Source organism: Rhinopithecus roxellana, chromosome 5, assembly GCF_007565055.1.
Source record: "Rhinopithecus roxellana isolate Shanxi Qingling chromosome 5, ASM756505v1, whole genome shotgun sequence".
Lineage (NCBI taxonomy): Eukaryota > Metazoa > Chordata > Mammalia > Primates > Cercopithecidae > Rhinopithecus > Rhinopithecus roxellana.
In genome coordinates, this window is record NC_044553.1 from 32,508,953 (window position 1) to 32,531,980 (window position 23,028).

The 23,028-nt window shown below is 46.3% G+C and overlaps 1 protein-coding gene across 3 annotated transcripts in view; it reads right to left on the reverse strand.

Annotated features, from left to right (window-relative positions):
- The window catches only part of SLC30A4 (solute carrier family 30 member 4), a 43,170-nt gene extending 28,927 nt beyond the window's left edge, over positions 1-14,243 (reverse strand). For all 3 annotated transcript variants that reach the window (XM_030929745.1, XM_010352956.2, XM_030929746.1), the window contains exons 1-3: positions 14,044-14,243; positions 13,401-13,905; positions 2,703-2,849 (exon numbers count right to left, since the gene is read on the reverse strand). In XM_030929745.1, the coding sequence (XP_030785605.1) occupies positions 2,703-2,849; positions 13,401-13,791 (538 nt within the window). In that variant the 5' untranslated portion in view covers positions 13,792-13,905; positions 14,044-14,243. The remainder of the gene's footprint in view (positions 1-2,702; positions 2,850-13,400; positions 13,906-14,043) is intronic.
- Between the last annotated feature and the right edge of the window lie 8,785 nt (positions 14,244-23,028).

A 23,028-nucleotide genomic window follows, 5' to 3' on the forward strand; every position in this document is an offset into this window, starting at 1 on the left:
GTGTTTTACCTGGGGGAAAGTGTAAGTTGCCGGAGTAGAAGTAGGAGTAGGAAAGGAGGTAGGGGCCTAGTGACCACTGGGAATGGCTTCCCATTTATTCAATTAATCTTCCCTTTTTTCAGCCCCAATTCTCATTTCTGCTCATCTCCGTCCCTAAGCCTTAAGATCTGTTGGGCTGGTCCAGTTCCTAGTTCAGAGTATGTTCTTGGCTTGTTTTCTCCTTCAACCCACTCTTATCTACTTTACAACTTCCAAAATTTTCTGGAAATTTGTTTATTGGTAACCCAATCATGTAATTCTCTTTGGTGTTTTGGTACCTCTATGTTTTTATTTTAATGGACTCTCAGAGAGACAGGAATCAAATGGTGCTGTCTGGTCTACCTTCTTGGAACTTAGTACTTTTAAGGAAAGGGAAAGATTTTACTTTCTATAGAAAATTCCAGAGACACAATAGGACCAGTCAGTTCTACTGTCTCTTATTTTTACATAGTACTTATTTATGAAGAAGCAAAGTGACTATGTAGAACAAACACTAAGTACTTCTTTAATATTTAACAGAATTTCCATCATTATGGGTTCTTAACTTGTATGTGTAGCATCTTCTATATTCTGTTATTGCATGTTTCTGAGGGAGTGTTTCACTGCTTTCATCAGAATTCCAAGGGGTTTATAACCTAAAAGAGTTTAAGAACCACAGGACTATATAAATGTACGCTCTCAAACAGTGTTAAAAAATTCCCATTCCATGATGATATGTTTACATTTTAGATCTTAACTGCAGGTGTTTAAATCACAAAAAAATTAATGTTTAAAAATAATTTTGAAGCTGTTTAAAAATCCCAAGGCAACCAGTAAACAAACGACTATATAATATGTTGAGAAGCAGTGGGGTTTCTTTTAGGAACACATTCTTTTTTTTTTTTGAGACAGAGTCTTACTCTGCTGCCCAGAATGGAGTGGACTGGCATGATCTAGGCTCACTGCAACCTCTGCCTCCCAGGCTCAAGCAGTTCTCCTGCCTCAGCTTCCTGAGTAGCTGGGATTACAGGCATGCACCACCATGCCCGGCTAATTTTTGTATTTTTAGTAGATATGGGGTTTCACCATGTTGGCCAGGCTGGTCTTGAACTCCTGATCTCAGGTGATCCACCTGCCTCGGCCTCCCAAAGTGCTGGGATTACAGATGTGAGCCATCACGCCGGCCAGGAACACATTCACATGCATTATGCAGTGAATTATTTCACATGCATTAACAAAAGAAAAACTTCACCTGGGGCTTTAGCTCTTTTGTACAGTAGCTGAGAGTACTGAGGGCTGGGGATGCTAAATAATTTTTCAACCCAATGACCTGGATAGCTACTTGGAATATCACCATTTAGGTACAGTGTCAAGTTTTGCACCAGAAGACCCAGTCACTAAGTTAGAAGTCCTAGATGCTGTGGGCCGGTCATGGTGGCTCACACCTGTAATCCCAGCACTTTGCAAGGCCAAGGTAGGAGGATGGCTTGAGCACAGGAGTTTGACATCAGCCTGGGCAAGGGATGACTCCCTTGTAGGGAGACCCTGTCTCTACAAAAAACACAAAAATTAGCTGGGCATGCTGGTGCACACCTATAGTCCCAGCTACTCGGGAGGCTGAGGTGGAAGGATCACTTGAGCCTGGAAGGTGGAGGTCGTAGTGAGCTGAGATCACACCACTGCACTCCAGCCTGGGCAACAGAATAAGACTCTGTCTTAAAAGCAAAAACAAAAAACAAATACAAAGAAAACACAGGTAAAGAAACAAAAAGTTTACTGCACTCCAGTCTGGGCAACAGAGCAAGACTCTGTCTTAAAAGCAAAAACAAACAACAAATACAAAGAAAACATAGGCAAAGAAACAAAAAATCTACAGTCTAAGATTTTTTTAGGCTAAAAAATAACAAAGAAGATGAGGAATTGACTGATATATTAGCCAGAAGCATCAGTGTTCCTACAAAATGAAATTATCAGACGTTAACTCTAGTTCTTTGAGGCATGTTTTGCTGAAGCTACTTAAATGTCAACTTTTGGGTTCTGACTCTGGGTAAATGTTACTTCATATAATAGTTCAGGTAATTATTTTATACATATTTTCAAAATAAGCAACAAATTTAAAAACAGTAATACAGTAAGAAGCAGAGCTGCGCAGATCACAATGTATGATTTTAACTCTATAATTAAACATTAATATTGTTGAAAACAGGCAAATAAAAATATGTATGCATTTGCACACTTATGTTGATACAATGGCTCCAGTCAAGTTCAGCCACACAGTATACATTATACATGTGATAGCTCTGCTTAAAATCTAAGCCTTGGTAGCTTTGGCTGAAATACCTGAAGTAAAAGGGAGAAGCTAATGCTCACTAATGGGTTAAACCCATGTGGTTTTGCTTTGTTCAATTAACTGAAAGTAAACTTTTTTCTGATGATATCTTCAGGACACAGGGAGCAACATTTGAAGATAAATGATTATCATATAATTTTATATGTGTAAACTATTTAGCTGACTGGGCTGAATGTACCCTGGAAAAGATGTTTTTGAATAAATCTTGTTTATCTATTTTCATTTGCTTTGTTCAAACAATATATCACTGGAACGAGTTCAGTTAATCAGGGTTATAGTTCATTGTGGTTTTACTATAAAACATTATAAAACAAAAGAAACGCCAACTACCTACCTAAGCGATGAAATCCAAAGGTGAATCTTTTGGTTGGTGATTTTGATGATAGCCACAAAGCAAGCAGGGTGAGTATGATGGCGCTTAGGTCAGTTAACATATGAAGTGCATCTGTCATGATTGCTAGGCTATTTGCAATGTATCCACCTTAGAGTTACAAGTAGGAGGGAAAAAGGAACAAGTTAATTTTTTAAAAAAGCAAGCAATCAAACTAGAAATATGCAATATCCTACAAAACATGAACTTCTAACTAAATCTTTGTCCCATTACAATTAAATCAAGGTATTCTGAAATTGTATTCAAAATATTAGATATAGGTACATTTTTCTGGTGAAACATCAACTTTTCTTTTTTTTTTTTTTTTGAGAGGGAGTCTCACTCTGTTGCCCAGGCTGGAGTGCAGTGGTGCAATCTCTGCTCACTGCAACCTCTGCCTTCTGGGTTCAAGTGATTCTTGTGCCTCAGCCTCCTGAGTAGCTGGGACTACGGCATGCACCACCATGCCAAGCTAATTTTTGTATTTGACAGGGTTTCACCATGTTGGTCAGGCTGGTCTCAAACTCCTGACCTCAAGTGATCCACTCGCCTTGGCCTCCCAAGCGCTGGGATTACAGGCATGAGCCAATGTGTTCAGTCAGAATATCCATTTCTAGTAATACATTCTACAAGCAGTCAATGACCTTTAGAAAGTTAAGAACCATTAGGCCGGGCGCGGTGGCTCAAGTCTGTAATCCCAGCACTTTGGGAGGCCGAGACAGGCGGATCACGAGGTCAGGAGATCGAGACCATCCTGGCTAACATGGTGAAACCCCGTCTCTACTAAAAATACAAAAAACTAGCCGGGCGAGGTGGTGGGCACCTGTAGTCCCAGCTACTCGGGAGGCTGAGGCAGGAGAATGGCGTGAACCCAGGAGGCGGAGCTTGCAGTGAGCTGAGATCCGGCCACTGTACTCCAGCCTGGGCGACAGAGCGAGACTCCGTCTCAAAAAAAAAAAAAAAAAAGAAAGAAAGTTAAGAACCACAAAGCAAATATATAGAGAGAGATTTTGTGTCTTGGTACTGAAGCTTTTGTTCAATTTACTAATTCTGTTAGTGAATTAATAACCATAATATCTAAATATTACAACAAAGCTGAAGAAAAGGATGTTCACTTGTTGAGGGGCATTTGAACAGAAAATTAAAGTGAGAAAACCTACAAAATGTATGTTAGTTCGATATAAAATATGTAAAAATTAACTGATTCACTTAGCAGTATCTCTGAGGAGGGGTACAAAAGGTGGTATTTAGGATACAATTTTTGTTATCGATTTTCCAGGCATTTAGTATATATATTATACATTGTTTCATTGTGTGTCTGTATTGTCCCATAATGGACAACCAATTTTCCTAGCACTACTCATTGAATAAGCTTTTATGTGTATCAGAATCACCTGGAGGGCTTGCTAAACTACAAACTGCTTAACCCTACTCCCAGAATTTCTGATTCAGTAGGTCTGGGACGGGGATGGGGATGGGACCTGAGAATGCATATTGCTAACATGCTCCCAGGTAACGCTGATGCTTCACGTCTTGGAACCACACTTTGAGAATCACTGTTATAATGTACAGCAGAACTGCATGATCAGGTTAAGTGTGCTGAGCTGTGGATCCTCCTCATTCCTGGGCTGGGTGTACAGAGACAAGAGCAGCAGGAGACTAGGGGCTGATGATCTTTTAGTCACATCCATTTACCCCAGTGTGCTCTATACAAATAGCATTTTTATGTATTCCCCGACATGAAAAAGCTGGAAAGCACCAAGAGAAGGTTGGTGGTAAACAACATGAATCTCTGGAGACTCAGAAAGTCTGAATGAGTTAATTTTTTTGAGCTTCAGTATACTCATCATTTTATAATGAGGATAATTCCTTAAAGCAACTCTGTCCAATAGAACTTCAAGATGATAGAAATGTTCTGTATCTGAGTTGTCCAATGGTGTAGTCACTAGTCACATGTGGCTTTTCAGCATTTGAAAAATGGCTAGTAAGGGTGGGGCACAGTGGCTTATGCCTGTAATCCCACCTGTTTGGGAGGCTGAGGTGGGAGGACTGCTTGAGCCCAGGAGTCTGAGGCTGCAGTAAGCTATAATGGCACCAGTTCACTACAGCTTGGGTGAGAAGAGTGAGACACTGACTAAAAAAAAAAGAAGGCCGGGCGCGGTGGCTCAAGCCTGTAATCCCAGCACTTTGGGAGGCTGAGACGGGCGGATCACGAGGTCAGGAGATCGAGACCATCCTGGCTAACACGGTGAAACCCTGTCTCTACTAAAAACTACAAAAAAAAAAAAACTAGCCGGGCGAGGTGGTGGCGCCTGTAGTCCCAGCTACCCGGGAGGCTGAGGCAGGAGAATGGTGTGAACCCGGGAGACAGAGCTTGCAGTGAGCTGAGATCCGGCCACAGCACTCCAACCTGGGTGACAGAGCAAGACTCCGTCTCAAAATAAAATAAAATAAAATAAATCAGAGGCAACTAACACTGCAGCTTCCTGAGGTAGGTAATGATGGTTCCCTGTGTTCAGAAATTTCACAATGTCTACCCTGGCATGGATCTTTTTTCCCCCAATTTGCTCTTTCAATCTAGAAATTTGTGGCCAGGCGCAGTGGCTCACACCTATAATCCCAGCATTTTGGGAGGCTGAGGCAGGTGGATCACCTGAGGTCGGGAGTTCGAGACCAGCCTGACCAATATGGAAAAACCCTGTCTCTACTAAAAATACAAAATTAGTCGGGTGTGGTGGCACATGCCTGTAATCCCAGCTACTCGGGAGGCTGAGACAGGAGAATTGCTTGAACCTAGGAGGCGGAAGTTGTGGGGAGGTGGAGGTTGTGGTGAGCTGAGATTGTGATATTGTACTCCAGCCTGGGCAACAAGAGTGAAACTCTTAAAAAAAAAAAAAATCATAGAAATGGGTATCCTCCAGTTATGGGAAAACTTCCTAAACTATAAACTATAGTGTTGAAGATTTCATCAACTTTGCTTTCTCTTTCTCAAACTCCTTCCTGTTATTTGGAGTTTAGACGGATATTCTAATTTTTTTTTTTTTTTTTTTTTTTTTTTTGAGACAGAGTCTCACTCTTTCACCCAGGTTGGAGTACAGTGGTGCAATCTCAGCTCACTGCAAATTCCGCCTTCTGGGTTCAAGCAATTCTCCTGCCTCAGCCTCCTGAGTAGCTGGGATTGCAGGCATGTGCCATCATGCCCGGCTAATTTTTGAATTTTTAGTAGAGATGGTGTTTCGAGATGGAGTTTTTTTTTGATTTTTTTTTTGAGACAGAGTCTTGCTCTGTTGCCCGGGCTGGAGTGCAGTGGCCAGATCTCAGCTCACTGAAACCTCTGCCTCCCGGGTTTACGCCATTCTCCTGCCTCAGCCTCCTAAGTGACTGGGACTACAGGCGCCCGCCACCACACCTGGCTGATTTTTTGTATTTTTTTAGTAGAGACAGGGTTTCACCGTGTTAGCCAGGATGGTCTCGATCTCCTGACTTCGTGATCCGCCCGTCTCGGCCTTCCAAAGTGCTGGGATTACAGGCTTGAGCCACCATGCTCGGCCTAGAGATGGTGTTTCATCATGTTGGCCAGGCTGGTCTTGAACCCCTAATCTCAGGTGACTGCCCGCCTTGGCCTCCCAAAGTGCTAGGATCACAGGCATGAGCTACCACACCTGGCCTCTAAATTGTTTTTGCCCTTTCTCTCCAATTATACAACTTTTTGCTCAATTCTATGAGATAGTACCTTAATTCATCTTTTTTTTTTGAGACAGGGTCTTGCTCTGTTGTCCAGGCTGCAGTTCAGTGGCACAATCATGGCTCACTGTGGCCTGGACCTCCTGGGCTTAAGTGATCCTCCCACCTCAGCCTCCTTTGTAGCTGGGACTACAGGCATGTGCCACCACACCTCAGTAACTGTTTTTGTTTTTTTTTTTTGAGACGGAGTCTCGCTCTGTTGCTCAGGCTGGAGTGCAGTGGCTGGATCTCAGCTCACTGCAAGCTCCGCCTCCCGGGTTTACGCCATTCTCCTGCCTCAGCCTCCCCAGTAGCTGGGACTACAGGCGCCTGCCACCTCGCCCGGCTAGTTTTTTGTATTTTTTAGTAGAGACGGGGTTTCACCATGTTAGCCAGGATGGTCTCTATCTCCTGACCTTGTGATCTGCCCGTCTCGGCCTCCCAAAGTGCTGGGATTACAGGCTTGAGCCACTGCGCCCGACAAATTTTTAATTTTTATTAGAGACAAGGTATTGCTATGTTGCCCAGGCTGGTCTTGAATTCTTGGGTTTAAGCAATCCTCCTGTCTTAGCCTCCTAAGTTGCTGGGACTACAGGAGCATGACACCATGCTTGGCTTTTTTTTTTTTTTTTTTTTCTTCCCATTTTTAGTAGATGAGGTCTCACTATACTGCCCAGGCTGATCTTGAATTCCTGGGCTCATGTGATCTTCCCACCTCAGCCTCCCACAGTGCTGTGATTTCAGGCATGAGCCACTGCACCCAGCCCTTAATTTATCTTCTAACTCTTCTGTGGAGTTTAAAAGAAATTTCAACTATATGTTTTTACTGTGCAAAAGCTCTTTTCTTTATCCTGCATTTCTTTAATTTTTTTGAGACAGGATCTCACTGTCACCCAGGCTGGAGTGCAATTGCACAAACACTGGGCTCACTGCAGTCTCAACTTCTTGGCATCAAGTGATCCTCCCACCTTAGCCTCCTAAGTAGCTGGGACCACAGGTAGGCACCACCATGACCTACTATTTTTCTTTCTTTGTTTCTTGTTTTTGTAGAGACAGGGCCTTGCCATGTTGCCCAGGTTGGTCTTGAACTTCTGGGCTGGTGTTCCTCCCGCCTCAGCCTCCCAAAGTGCTAGTATTATAGGCATGAGCTACTGTGCCCACCCTGAATTTCTATTTTAAAGCAGTCTGTTCTTGCTTCATGGATACACGATCTTCTTTTATCTCTGAGTATACTAATTATATAATTTTACTATTATATCTGACTGGCTCTTAAATAGGTTTAACTAGCTTTCCTTATTTTAGCCGCCTTCTTCACCCACACTTCCAGAGGTACCTGGTACAACCAATCTGGAGCCTACTTAGGATTTGCTAGTGCAGTAGTTCTCAAATATGGTCCCTGGATCAGCACTGTTAGCATCCCCTGGCATCTTGTGTTTTAATAAGTTCTCTACGTGATTCTGATACACACTAAAGCTTCAGAATCACTGCTGTAGTATAAACTGGGTTGGTTCTCAGCCTTCCCCACTGCTGGCTTAGGTGTATGCTTTCTTGGGTCTACTAAGTCAGTTACCTCTTTATCTGTTTCCTTTCCAGTTTCCAAAATTTTTGTTGCTATCTTTTCCTCTCCAGTTTTCCTCATATATGTGAATTTATATCTTAAAAAAAAAAAATCTTTATTGTATAAGAGGCCAGGTATGGTGGCTCATGCCTGTAACCGCAGCACTTTGGGAGGCCAAGGTGGGCAGATCACTTGAGGTCAGGAGTTTAAGACCAGCCTGGCCAACATGGTGAAATCCTGTCTCTACTAAAAATACTAAAAATTAGCTGGGTGTGGTGGTGTGCACCTGTAGTCCCAGCTACTCAGGAGGCTGAGGCAAGAGAATTACTTGAACCCAGGAGGTGGAGGCTGCAGTGAGCTGAGATGGTGCCACTGCACTGCAGCCTGAGTGACAGAGCGAGACTCCACTAAAAAAAAAAAAAATCCCCTGATTGTATAAGAGAGGCATCAGGAACAAGCAAAATTAGATGCACGAGTTCAATTGGCCATCTTTACCTGGAAGTTTATATTCCCTCTCAATTAAGCATTTTCATTTTCAATAAAAATGCAATTGTAACTCTGTTACCAAATCCAAAGGATGTTTTAGTTCTCATCTAATTAGGCCTCTCAACAGTTTCAACCTATTTATTTCCACTTTGAAATACTCTTTTTTTTTTTTTTTTGAGATGGAGTCTCGCTCTGTGGCCCAGGCTGGAGTGCAGTGGCCAGATCTCAGCTCACTGCAAGCTCCACCTCCCGGGTTTACACCATTCTCCTGCCTCGGCCTCCTGAGTAGCTGGGACTACAGGAGCCCACCACCTCGCCCGGCTAGTTTTTTGTATTTTTTAGTAGAGACGGGGTTTCACCATGTTAGTCAGGGTGGTCTCGATCTCCTGATCCGCCCGCCTTGGCCTCCCAAAGTGCTGGGATTACAGGCTTGAGCCACCACGCCCGGCCAATACTCTCTTTTATATATATAAAAAAAAATTTTGGAACACCTTTTTCCCTCTGCCTGACTTCTAAAGTTGGGAGTTCCTAGAGACTTGAGCCCTCTAGGTAATTTTACCTATTCCTACGGCATTGTATACGTATCTCTCTCTACCTTGACCTCTCTCCTAACCACTCATATTCCTGCTTCCAAGAATATATACTCCAGTCCATTCTTTTTTTTTTTTTTTTGAGACGGAGTTTTGCTCTTGTTGCCCAGGCAGGAGTGCAATGACACAATCTCAGCTCACTGCAACCTCCGCCTCCCAGGTTCAAGTGATTCTCCTGCCTCAGCCTCCCGAGTAGCTGGGATTAAAGGCATGTGCCACTGTGCCTGGCTAATTTTGTATTTTTAGTAGAGATGGGGTTTCGCCATGTTGGTCAGGCTGGTCTCAAACTCCCGATCCATTCTTCATGTAACAGCCAGAGTAATCTTTCAAAAAAGGTAAATCCCATCTTGTTACTCTCCTGCTTAAAACCTTATCTGGTTTTCCACTGCACTTAAAATAAAAACTACACTCATTTAACATGGCCTACCAGGACCTGCCTGATCTCTTCCTCCTGCCTCTTTCCCTCATGGTTACACACTGAAACCAAACTGGCCTTCTTTCTAATTCCTTTTGAAGAATTGAAGGCTTTAGGACCTTGGTACATGCTGTTCTCTTGTCTTGGAAAACTCCTTCACTCTGTTTGGGTAACTCCTACTATTCTTTTTTTTGGCTTAAATGTACCTGGTCCATGAACAAACTATGTCCTACTGGTTACTACATCTTTATAGTACCTTGTTCTTTTTCTTCCTAGCACTTAGGACCATCTAAATTTTAAATTTACTTAACGTGTTTAATGTTTGTCTCTTCCATTAGATTCTCCAGATAGTAGGGATCATAATAGTTTTGTTCTCCATTGTATATTCAGAACATGCAGCACAGTGCCTGGCACATAGTGTACATACTCAAAATATACTTCCAAAGAGAAGAAAAGAATGGACCTTGACCAAGGTCTCAAAGCAAGTTAAGTGGTAAAGCCAACCAAGTCTATCTCAGATCATTAAATTACTTCTTTTTTTTCCCTGCTTTTTGAGACAGAGTCTCACTCTGTCACCTGGGGTGGAGTACAGTAGCCGGATCTCAGCTCACTGCAACCTCCGCCCCCTGGGCTCAACCGATCCTGCCACCTCAGCTTCTAGAGGAGCTAGGACACAGACACACACCACCAGGTCAGGCTAAGTTTTTGTATTTTTTGGTAGAGAGGAGGTTTCATCATGTTGCCCAGGCTGGCATCTTGAACTCCTGAGCTCAAGGGATCCTCAGCCTCCCAAAGTGCTGGGATTACAGGCATGAGCCACCGCACCCAGTCAAATTGCTTCTTTTTTTATTACTCCATACTTCCTATATGAGATACTTCCTACACCTGGCCAAATTGCTTCATTTTAAAAAATTATTTCATTTAATGTAGTCTCACTCTGTTGCCCAGGCTGGAGTGCAATGGCATGATCTCAGCTCACTGCAACCTCTGCCTCCCGGGTCAAAGCGATTTCCAGCTAATTTTTGTATTTTTAGTACAGACGGGGTTTCACCATGTTGGCCAGGCTGCTCTCGAACTCCTGACCTCAAGTGATCCGCTCGCCTTGGCCTCCCAAAAGTGTTACGATTTCAGGTGTGAGCGCCCATGCCTGGCCAAATTGCTTCATTTTTTATTTCTCCATACTTCCTACATAAGATGCTTTATTTCTTTTTCTTTCTTTCTTTTTTTGAGACAGAGTCCCATTTTGTTGCCCAGGCTGGAGTGCAGTGGTGTAATCTTGGCTCACTGCAACCTCCACCTCCCAGGTTCAAGCGATTCTTGTGTCTCAGCCTCCCCAGTAGCTGGTACTACGGGCACGCCGTGATGCCTGGCTAATTTTTTTGCATTTTTAGTAGAGATAGGGTTTCACCATGTTGGCCAGGCTGCTTTCCTCCTAACCTCAAGTGATCTGCCTGCCTTGAAGATGCTTTATTTATAAGCGCTTCGGACACACTTTAATAAATGCTCTATTGTATACAATTGAATTCCATATAACATTCTGAATATTGTTAATGCTTACCCTAAGTACTACTATCATCTCTGTATTGTTTAACGAAATATTTCCACATTTGAGAATAAAGTCAGTATTTGAAAGGAAATACGTATTGTGGCTTTCATAAAACAACATTTACCAAATAACAAATTTCAGAAGTGAGAAGTCAAGACAATTATATCTTAATGATTTTTACTTAGGTGAAATAAACTCTGAATTATTAATCATTTTAAGGGGGGATGCTGTGATTAATGTTATTTAACTTCAAATATTCAATGTTAACTTCAAAAATCATTAAACCTGAATGACTTGAGATTCTAGTTGTGTTAGTTTGGGCAAGTCACCGAATCTTAGTCTGCTGAGACCATGGTGCTTCATCTGGGGCACAGTTTCACTCCTGTCTTTTAATTTCTTTACAGCTTAAGCATTTATAATTATCTAACAGAATAAAAATTAATTAATTCAACAAGCTTATTGAGTATCTACTTTGTGCCAGTCACTGTTCTAGGTGCTAGGAATTCAGTCTGTATTTCAGTGGAAACAGACAGGAAACACTAAATGAGTAAATAAATAAGATATCTCAGATGCTGAGGACTTTGAAAGTTGGAGAGGGAACAGGGGACAAAAGGGATTTACTTTAGTCAGTCAGAAAAGGTCTCTCAAAGGTGTTTTTTTGTTTGTTTTTCATTTTTGTTTTTTTTTTTTTTTTTGAGACAGTCTTATTCTGTTGCTCATGCTCGACTCACCACAACTTCCGCCTCCCGGGTTCAAGCCATTCTAATGCTTTAGCCTCCCGAGTAGCTGGGATTACAGGTGCCCGCCACCACGTCCAGCTAATTTTTTTTTTTTTTAGTAGAGACAAGGTTTTACCATCTTGGCCAGGGTGGTCTCAAACTCCTGACCTCAGGTGATCCACCTACCTCGGCCTCCCAAAGTGCTGGGATTAAAGGCATGAGCCACCGCACTCAGCCAGGGTGTCTTTTTAAATAAGACAAGAATGAGAAGAAACTGGCCAAGAAAAGATTTGGGAAAGGTAGTCTATGTAAAGCAGTGTTTTTCAAACTAAGGCCCTGACCTACTGCAGTGGACACATGAAATCCATTTAGTGAGCTGGGACCACAATTGAAAAACTATTTGTATACATCACACGAAGGAAAACTTTTGTCTCAGTTATACGTACATTATACACATGTGACCTGTGTGTATTCTCATACATATGAAAGCATGCATGCCTAAATAAGTCACAGTATGAAGTGTATTTCTTACTATAGTGAGGTCAAAAAATGCTTGAAAGCCACTGAGATAAAAGGACCAGCCACTTTGAACGCCTTAGAGGCAAAAAGAGCTTTGGAGCTGGAGAAGGAAAAAGAAGACCAGCATGGCTGAAGTGAGCCCTGGGGAGGAGTGTTATGAGAGGAGGTAGGAAATGCATGTAATTTTTCCTATATAGAACCCTACAGTCAAGCTTCTTAAATCTGGACTGCCACCTGTTTTTGTCATGGTTCATCATTAAGAGATAACATGTGAGAATCATCTCCCTGCTTTAACGTCACTTTGTAAACTGTCACTGAAAAGTTAGTAGTTATACCGATGTGACTGAAAATAACCTAAATTAAGAATGTATCTTATATTGAGAATGGATTGTTCATATAATTAAAAAATGAACAAGAAAACAGGCTCATAGAAATCTTGCGGAGTCCTCTGGTTCATTTCAGGCCCTCCTTATAATGCAAAATTTTCACGTTAGTTGGTAATTAATTTTGCAAATCTCTTGGCTATAAATACAAAAGGAAAGAGCATAAAAGAAACCACTTAGGTCAAATGTAGAGAAAAAAATGCTGGGACTGTAGATGTGGCTCTTCCATTAACTCCCTAAGTGGCCCTCACGACTTATTTCACCGGTTTGAGTCCTGGAAACCCTTACATGTTTAAAAAAAAAAAAAAAAAGGAGGTGGAGTATGTGTTCAGTAAGGTCCTTCATACTGTAAAATTCTATGATCCTAAGTAATTTACGATCATTTACTATTTTAAACGTTGCGAAAATTAACCTGGTATTTTACCAGAACTTTGTAAAAAGAGGAAGTTACATGACATACAATGAAGATAACGTCCTTAACTTTACGGTGGATGACAGTGTTTGAAGAACTAGAAGATAAAGTCAAAGTTATCTCGGGGAGTTTATGTTGTACTTAGATTGAGCTGCACTTTGGAACCGTGTGGCCTTTTCACATGAGATCAATGTCTTGATAAATGCAAACTTCCTGAAAAGATGGGTTAAACCTCAAAGCCTGTGTAACTACAGCTTGACAAAGACTCTCGAGGAAAGGTAAACGGAAAGTGAGTTGGCAACACAACTCACCTACAAGTTCTCCAATCATGAAAAGCAAGTAAAGAACGGCAGCAATGGTCAACCTGGTTTTCACCTTTCTCTGCTTCAGTATCTCTCTCTGTTTGCTGCAGTTGTCACAGGAGTCTACCTTCAAACTCAGCTGACTGTTGGTCAAAGGTAAGTCTTGGTCCAGTAAGGAGTCATCGTCGGCCTGGAGGGTCGCGTGCGCCCCGTTAAGAGGCCTTTCCGGGGCTTCGGAACCGTCATCGGCCACCACAACTCGAAGTTTGTTGAATCGAGAAAGCCCCTCGTCCCCCGCCTCATCCGAGAAGTCAAAGGCGCTGGTGTCATTTAAAAACAGCGGTGCATCATCCTTCCTCAGCAGAGATTTGAGGCGCTTCCACGCGCCAGAGCCGGCCATGGCAGAGGCTGAGCGGCCGCGGTGCGGAACGGCTTGGGGGAGGCGGCCGGCCGGCGGCGCCTACTTCACCGGAGCGCCAGTTCTCGAGGGCAGTGCCGCGCGTCCCTCCCCATCCTGTGGAAAACGAAACACGTTATAAATTAAAGGCGCCCAACCCTGTCCTCAAGTTCCGAAGCCGCTGGCGGCGGGTCGCAGGGCCGGCCCCGAGGCTCCGCCAGGGCTCCGCGAGGGGGCGGCACATCTATTTAATACCTGGGGCGCTGCCGCGGGGCCGCAGCTCATCTCCCCGCCCCCCGCCGGCTCAGCGAGGCCGGCTCGCGCTGCTCCACCCGGCGCAGCGGGAGAGCGGGGTAGTGCTCGCGTCCGCCGCGCCGGCCGCTGGAGGCTGGCTCCCAGGTCTGACAGGTTCGGGGCCAGACGCCCACAGCCGTCGCCTCTCCCCGCCCTGCGCGAGGCCACGCGCGTGCGCCGGGCGAGGCGCGCGAGGGAGGGGTCGGCGCCAGGACACGCAGGCCTGGCGCGCAGGGCTGGGGCGCCCGCGAGGAGCTGGGGCGCGCGGCCCGGCCCGACCCGCCCCGCCCCTCGCCCCGAGGCTGGTTTAGGGGCCCACGCGCCGCCTCCGCCCAGGGATCACTCACTGGCGAAGTAAGGGGACTCCTGCCGGCCCCTTCCACCTCCCCACGGTGGGAGGCAAGTGCGGTCGGAGGGTCACGCGGGGGGCTGGGGCTGCTAGTAGTTCCCTTCACCAAAAGTGGGTCTCAGGATTCTCGGGTTGGGATCTGGGTTGCGGGTGCTGGGCAGAAGACAAACCCAGCACTTTTCGTGCTAACTGGAAAGGCAAGCAGCTTTTCTCTCCTCGAATAGCTTGTCTCTGGCAAATTGGCAACATTTGCTGCAGTCAACTGGAGAGGGCAAGGCTGTCGTCGTCAGCAGTTCTGTGTCCTACTGTTTTTCAGCAAATATGTATTGTCCTCTTTGTGGTCTCTGCCATGTTCCTTTTTCCTTCAGGGTATTTACGATATGGACTAAACCCAAGCACAGAAAATCTAGCACAGGCATACCTCGGAGATATTGCGAATTTGGTTCCAGACCACCGCAATATGGCAATAAAGTGAGGTCTCACAAATGTTTCATGTCCCAGTGCAAATACAATCATGTTTATAATGTAGTCTATTAAGTGTGTTATGTCTAAAACAATGGGCAACCTTAATTTAAAATATTGGGAGAGAGGGAGGAAAAAGTATATATACTTTGGTTAATTGCTCTGAGGAAGGAGGGTCGCTTGAACCCAAAAGTTCGAGATTACAATGAGCTGTGATTGTGCCTCTGCACCCCAGCCTGGCGGCAGAGTGAGACCCTGTCTCTAAAAATGACTGCTAAAAAATGCTAACAATCGGCTGGGCATGGTGGCTCACGCCTGTAATCCCGACCCTTTGGGAGGCTGAGGCAGGCAGATCACCTGAGGTCAGGAGTTCAAGACCAGCCTGACCAACATGGAGAAACCCCGTCTCTACTAAAAATACAAAATTAGCCGGGAGTGGCGGCGCATGCCTGTAATCCCAGCTACTAGGGAGGCTGAGGCAAAAGAATCACGTGAACCCGGGTGGCGAAGGTTATGGTGAGCCGAGATCACGCCATTGCACGCCAGTCTGGGCAACAAGAGCAAAACTCCATCTAAAAAAGAAAAAGAAAAAGTGCTAGCAATCATCTAGGCCTTTAGCAAGTCATTTTCTTTGCTAGTGGAGGGTCTTTGCTCCATGTTGATGGCTGCTGACCGATATGGATGGTGGCTGCTGAAGGTTGGGATGGCTGTGGCAATTGCTTTAATAAGACAAGAATGACATTTGCTACATCTGTTGACTTCCTGTTTTCATGAAAGAGTTCTTGGCCGGGCGCGGTGGCTCAAGCCTGTAATCCCAGCACTTTGGGAGGCCGAGACGGGCGGATCACGAGGTCAGGAGATCGAGACCATCCTGGCTAAGACGGTGAAACCCCGTCTCTACTAAAAAATACAAAAAAAAACTAGCCGGGCGAGGTGGCGGGCGCCTGTAGTCCCAGCTACTTGGGAGGCTGAGGCAGGAGAATGGTGCAAACCTGGGAGGCGGAGCTTGCAGTGAGCTGAGATCCGGCCACTGCGCTCCAGCCTGGGTGACAGAGCCAGACTCCGTCTCAAAAAAAAAAAAAAAAAAAAAGAAAGAGTTCTTGATGGCGTGTGATGCTGGTTAATAATATTTCACCCACAGTGGACTGTTATGCCCAGACCGTTTGTTCCCCAAAGAAGACCACCAGAGTCCAGAGTCAAAGCCAAGCGGCAAGGATCTTTACTGCAAGTTCGAACTTGGTCCCTCCGTTCCACAACATACAAGAGGGGCCCCGAACGATGCATGTGCCCGCTTTTTATAGCCCGATGTATACAGGATATGTAAGGTTACAGAGGAACAAAGGAATTCTTTTGGTCGCAGCATCACAAGGTTAATATTTTAAGTTATACATTTAACAGTTTTCTATTTGTTCCCGCGCATTTAGTAAAACTACAAACGGTTGTGACCTTATCGGGGGCTCTCTAGGTGGTGTTTCTGAGATATATGGGGGCATGTGTTTGTGTTGGGCTCAGGAAGTTGAGACAAATAGAGGAATGTGTTTGTACTGGGCACAGGACTGAGGTATATGGCAGACACCGGTAATTAGAACAGAACAGAGCAGGACAGGGACTTTCATAACGCTTGTCCTTACAAAGTCTGGAATCTATAGATAACCTAATCGGTTAGGTCTGGGGTCGATCTTTAACTAGGCTCAGGGCGCCGCCCGGGCTGTTTGCCTGTGGACTTCATTTCTGCCTTTTAGTCTTTTCATTTGATCTCTTTCATTCCTCCCTTTCTCAGGTACCTCTGGAGCCAATCTTGGGTCTTATAAGTCTGATTCTGTTTCAGTGTTTACAGGTTGGTATTGGGCTCTGAGGACCATGAGCTGTATGGTGTCAAACCTTTCCCTGACAAACCGCAAAATTCTGTTAATAACACAAGGTCCTACGGTAAGCAGAAATAGTAGACTTAGTAGGGGTCCAAGGAAGGGGGCTAACAGAGAAAACATATATGAATTCCACCATTGATTTGCAGCTGAGGCAAACTGCTGTTTTCTCATTTCTATGCTTAACTTGCGCAACTGTTGGACCCGGTTCTCTACAAGCCCTGATTCATTTACGTAGAAGTAACAGTCTTCTTTCAGGAACATACATGTACCACCTTTTTCAGCAGTGAGTAGGTCTAGGGCCCTCCGGTTCTGGAAGGTCACCTGAGCTAGGGATGTGAGCTGTCGCTGAAGGGAGGCAAGGGACTCAGCCGACTCCTCCATAGCCACGGCAAATTGTTGGTACAATTTGTTGCTTTCTATGAGGGTGTGACCTAGGGCTTTCCCTGCCAGTCCGGCCGCAATGAGGGATGATGTGAGGGAGATTCCTGCAATGAGGGGGAGAAATATTGCTCGTGTAGGTCTCGGTCTAGGGGCTGGGTGAATAGCAGTACTAGTCCAGTTACCGGTGTACCCCAGGAACTCGCCGGCAGTTAGTAGAGTTAACCGGGGAACTAATGTGACAGGAAGACACAGTAGGTTGGTAACGGAGGGACCAGGTAGATTCTTAGATAATGTTCCATTACACCAAAAGAATATGCCCGGCGGGGCTTTTAGGGTGGTTCTAGGGGGCGCTACTGTGATGTTGCAGAGGCTGTAGTTAGTGCCTGAAAAACAGTAGGGAAACTTTTTCTGACTGGGGTTCAGGTACAGTGGCACATTAAGAGTGGGGGTGTTCGTGAGATTCTGAAGGTTCTTAGTTTGGGTAGAGGATTCCCATGGCAGAGGGACAGCGGTTAGTGGTGGATGCCCTAGGGTGGCACACAGAAAGCAGCCAGACAAGCTGTGAAGTCCTGTAAGGTTAGCAAGTTCTAATCCTTCTTGTAATAATTCTAACCAGGAGAAAGGGCGTAATTCTTGTGTCAGTCTGTCTTCCTGTCGTTGGATATCCCCATGGACCAGGGGCTGTACTTGAACTAGGCCACGCCACAGATAGAGGTGACTGCTAGGCCACGTGGAGGAAGAGGAATAGTATACAGCCCCATGTTGAGGCGTGGTCCAGCGGGAGTTCCAAGGGTCCTTAACTATCCAAGTATAGATGCCGCCTCTACCCTGTTGGTAGAAGTTCCATCTGGATCGCTCGTCCCACCCTCTGACTGAATGCATCCTACAGTAACTGTAGGGGCAGCCTGCGTTTTGGTGCCACCAATAGTGTTTGCAATTGTATTTAGTCTGATCAAACTCGAGACATATCATTGGCACCATTGGTTTGGCTATCTGAAAACCAGTAAAATTTAGCAAAATTGGGACACTACACCCTGAGGAGGGGCAATCAGCACTGGCCAATAATTTCCCGGGCTTATGAGGTTGCCCAGGGTGGGTTCGGTTTTCATAAAGCCAGAATCTCCAGACAAAGGGATTAGAAACTGGTTTTGTGTTTGCCCCAGTGGCCACTAGGGCGACTAACGTTAGGGTTAGACTACCTAGCTGCATGTTTGCAGTGAGCTATGCTGCCGGCGCAGGGTGAGTTTTAAGGGGTTGTTCTTAGCTTTTTCCACAGTCCACGTGGTCGGTGCTTCAGTCGCTGCCGTGATTGGTCCGAGAAGGTCGGAGGTCGGGTCCACTGGTTTGACGTGGGTGTAGTGGAGCCACAACGCGATGCCTTCTACCTTCAGGGCGGTGGGTGTGGTTAGGAGTACTTGGAGTGGTCCCTTCCACCTGGGTTCTAAGGTCTCTTGTCGGTGTCGCTTAACCAGGACCCAGTCTCCCGGCTGGTACGGATGGGGTGTCGGTGGGGGACTGGTCTCATATAGTTCCTTCAGCTTGGGCCAGATTTCCTGATGAATTTTCTGCAAGGCTTATAGGGAAAACAAGAGTTCAGAGACATTTTCTGTTTCAGATTTGAGCAAATCATCTTTTAGGCTAGGAACCAGGGGTGGGGGTCTGCCATACATGATCTCATAAGGGGTAAGGCCTAGTCTGTAAGGAGTATTCCGGGCCCGGAACAGAGGGGAGAAGGACCACCCAATTAGCGCCAGTCTCCATAATCAATTTAGTTAAGGTCTCCTTTAAGGTCCGATTCATCCTTTCTACCTGCCCTGAACTTTGGGGTCGGTAAGCACAATGTAATTTCCAATTGGCCCCAAGGATGGAAGCCAAATCCTGACTCACCTTAGCAACGAAGGCCGGCCCATTATCTGACCCTATCTGGACGGGAAAGCCATACCTGGGGAGGATGTCTTCCAGAATTTTCTTTGCTACAACCTGAGCGGTTTCTCTTTTGGTTGGAAATGCTTCAGTCCACCCTGAAAAAGAATCTACAAAGACAAGTAAGTACCGATACCCCTATTTTCCTGGCTTTATCTCAGTGAAATCTACTTCCCAGTAGATACCGGGCCTGGTTCCCCTGAGTCTTGTTCCCGTTGCGGCCTGGGGTTGGGGATAGGCGTTGCTAAGCTGGCAGACTTTGCAACTTGTCACGATGCTGCTGGCCGTCTCGGCTATATGTCTGATCTTGAGCTTGGAGCGTCTGATCAGGTCTATCATCCGCCGGGCACCCAGATGGGTGGTTCGGTGGATGTGTTCTAACACTTGCTGTCCTAATTTTTCTGGTAGGATAATTTGGTCATTAGTATCAGTCCACCACCCATTCTGGATCTGTTTCAGGGGAAGTTTGTCGATCCACTGGAGATCTTGTTCGGAATATTCAGGGAGATATGGCAAGTCCCGGGGGCCCGGATCAGGTTGCTGGAGTGCAAGGAGTTGGCTGGGAGCCTTTGCCACACTCTTTGCAGTTTGGTCTGCTAGAAAGTTTCCTTGAGCAACTGGAGTGGTTGGTTTCTGATGCCCTGGACAGTGTACAATAGCCAATTTTACTGGTCTCCATAGGGCTGTTAACAGGGCTAGGATCTCTTGCTTGTTTTTTATTTCTTTTCCTTCAGCCGTTAGCAACCCTCGCTCCCTATAAATGGCCCCATGTATGTGCGCCGTAGCGAAAGCGTATCGGCCATCTGTGTATACTGTCAGTTTCTTCCCTGCCCCTAAGGTAAGAGCTTGGGTGAGCGCTATCAGTTCGGCCTTCTGGGCCGATGTCCCTGGGGGCAGGGGTTCCGCCCAGATTACCTCAGTCTCTGAAGTCACTGCCGCTCCAGCATACCTCTGGCCTTTGTGTATGAAGCTGCTTCCATCAGTGAACCAAACGAGGTCAGCGTCAGGAAGTGGGCGGTCCTGCAGGTCCTCTCGAACTCCGTGCACCTGAGCTAGTATCTCAGTGCAATCATGGAGCGGGGCGTCCAGGTCCGGGTTGGGCAGCAGCGAGGCAGGGTTTAAGGTTGTTGGGGGCAGGAAAGTTATCCTGAGGGGGTTTAGTAGTAGTCCTTGGTAGTGGGTGAGCCGGGCATTGCTTATCCATCGGTTAGGCGGCTGTTTGAGTACACCTTCGATGGCATGTGGGGTAACGACCCGTAATTCTTGTCCCAAGACAAGTTTATCGGCATCTTGTACCATCAGGGCCGTGGCTGCGATCATTCGGAGGCAAGGGGGCCACCCGGCAGCCACTGGGTCTAATTTCTTTGACAGGTAGGCAACTGGCCTCCGCCAGGGGCCTAAGTTCTGAGTTAGCACCGCCTTGGCGACACCCTTACTTTCGTCCACGTATAATTGGAAGGGCTTAGTGACGTCAGGCAGTCCCAGTGCAGGCGCAGAGAGTAGGGCGGTTTTGATCTGTTGGAAAGCCGACTCGGCCTCTTCGGTCCAATTAAATGGCTGCTGTCCCCGTGTTGCCTGATATAAGGGCTTAGCCAGTTCTGCGAACCCAGGTATCCATAGTCTACAAAATCCCGCCGACCCCAGGAATTCCCTTACTTGTCGGGTGGATTGTGGCCTGGGGATCTGCAGAACAGTCTGCTTCCGGGCGTCTGTTAACCAGCGCTGCCCTCCTTTTAGCAGGTACCCCAGATATGTTACTTCTGGTTTACAGATTTGAGCTTTCTTTGCCGAGGCCCGGTAGCCTAGACTCCCTAGAGCTTGTAAGAGACTCTTGGTCCCTTGGAGGTAAGCTTCTCGGGTCTCGGCAGCAATCAGGAGGTCATCAACATACTGTAGTAAGGTTATTTCAGGGTGTTTACGTCGGTACTCACCCAGGTCTTCATGGAGGGCCTCATCGAACAGGGTAGGAGAGTTTTTGAATCCCTGTGGCAGTCTGGTCCATGTCATTTGGCCACTTATGCCCCTTTCAGGGTCAGTCCACTCGAACGCGAAGAGCTTTTGGCTCCGAGGGGCTAAAGGCAGACTGAAGAAGGCATCTTTCAAATCTAAAACAGTGTACCATTGGTGTTTAGGGTTTAGAGTGCTCAGGAGGGTGTACGGGTTAGGCACAGTTGGATGTATGTCCATAACCCTCTTATTGACTTCTCTTAAGTCTTGTACAGGTCTGTACTCTCCGCTATTAGGTTTCCGTACTGGCAACAATGGAGTATTCCAGGGTGAGTGACAGGGCCGAAGGACCCCTTGATCGAGGAGCCGGCGTATATGTGGTGTAATCCCTTCCTTGGCCTCTAGGGGCATCGGGTATTGACGTACCCAAACGGGGTCTGTCCCAGGCTTGAGTTCAACAAACAAGGCAGGATGGTGTCTTGCTAGTCCTAAACCTCCCGTTTCTGCCCAGGCTCCTGGATATTGTTGAAGCCAGGTTGCTATGTCCTGGTCAGGGGCCGCTTGCTCCTGGTGGAGCCGGTACTCATCTTCTAAGGTTATAGTCAGGACAGGCACGGGCTGGTTTTGGGAGTTGGTCACGATGGGCCCTTCAGGGAGGAAATGGATCTGTGCTCCCATTTTAGTTAGCAGGTCTCTCCCTAATAGGGGACAGGGGCTCTCAGGGATGACCAGGAAAGAGTGGGTTACATTCTTGGCTCCGAGATTTACTGTTCTTTGTGTCGTCCAGGGGTACTTCTTAATTCCTGTGGCCCCTTGTACCCATGAGGACTTGGAGGATAATTTTCCATTAGTTTCAACTAGGACTGAGTGCTGTGCTCCCGTATCGACCAAGAACTGAACTGGGGACCCCTCCAATTGCAAAGTTACCCTAGGTTCAGGGAGGGGGACCGAACCCCGTCTTCCCTAGTCTTCATCTTGAGTGACTAGTATGGGTGTAGACCTAGGGGGTCCCCGTCCTTGTTGTTTCTTTTTGGGGCAGTCTCTTACCCAGTGGCCAGCTTTTTTACAGTAGGCACATTGGTCTTTGCTCAGGTTATCATGTCTGGGGGACCACTTAGGTTGGGTGTTCTCTGGCTGTAGATGTTCTTTTTGTACAACTGCTGCCAGGACCTTGGTCATTTTTTCCTCTGGAGTATCTCTATTATTGTAAACCCGCTGGGCTATCTGAAGAAGGTCCTGAAGCTGTTTTCCCTCTAAGTCTTCTAATTTCTGGAGTTTCTTTCTAATGTCTGGGGCTGCCTGATTTACAAAAGACATCACAACAGCTGCCTGACTTCCTGGAGCCTCTGGGTCTATGGGGGTGTACTGTCTAAAAGCCTCCATTAATCTTTCTAAGTAGTTAACTGGGCTTTCTGTTTTTCCCTGCAGAACAGAGTATACTTTAGCCAAATTAGTGGGCTTGCGAGCAGCTGCCCGGAGACCTGCCATTAGAGTCTGGCGATAAAGGTGTAGTCGTCCCCTACCTTCTGCCGTGTTGTAATCCCACGCCGGTCTGGTCAGAGGAAAAGTCGCATTTATAAGGTCAGGGTTGGCAGTCGGTTGACCGTCGTCCCCCGGGACCAGCTTTCTAGCTTCTACCTATATTCTCTCTCGCTCCTCCGTAGTGAACAAGATTCGGAGGAGCTGCTGACAATCATCCCAAGTAGGCTGGTAGGTAAACATGACACTGTCTAGTAAAGCCATTAAATCTTTGGGGTTGTCTGAAAACCGAGCACTCTGAGTCTTCCAATTATATAGATCACTGGTGGAGAATGGCCAGTACTGGAGCCTGGGAATTCCCGTGTCATCTGGGGGCCCTATTTCCCGAAGGGGTAAAGCCACTGTGGAGTCAGGCGGCTGGGGAGGGGTAACCCACAAAGTACGCCCTCGTGTCTGCCCCACCGGCCCTTCAGAGTTACTTTCACTTTCAGCGGGTCCGGGCGCGCCGGCCGCTTCCCGTTCGCCTGCTCCCTCCTG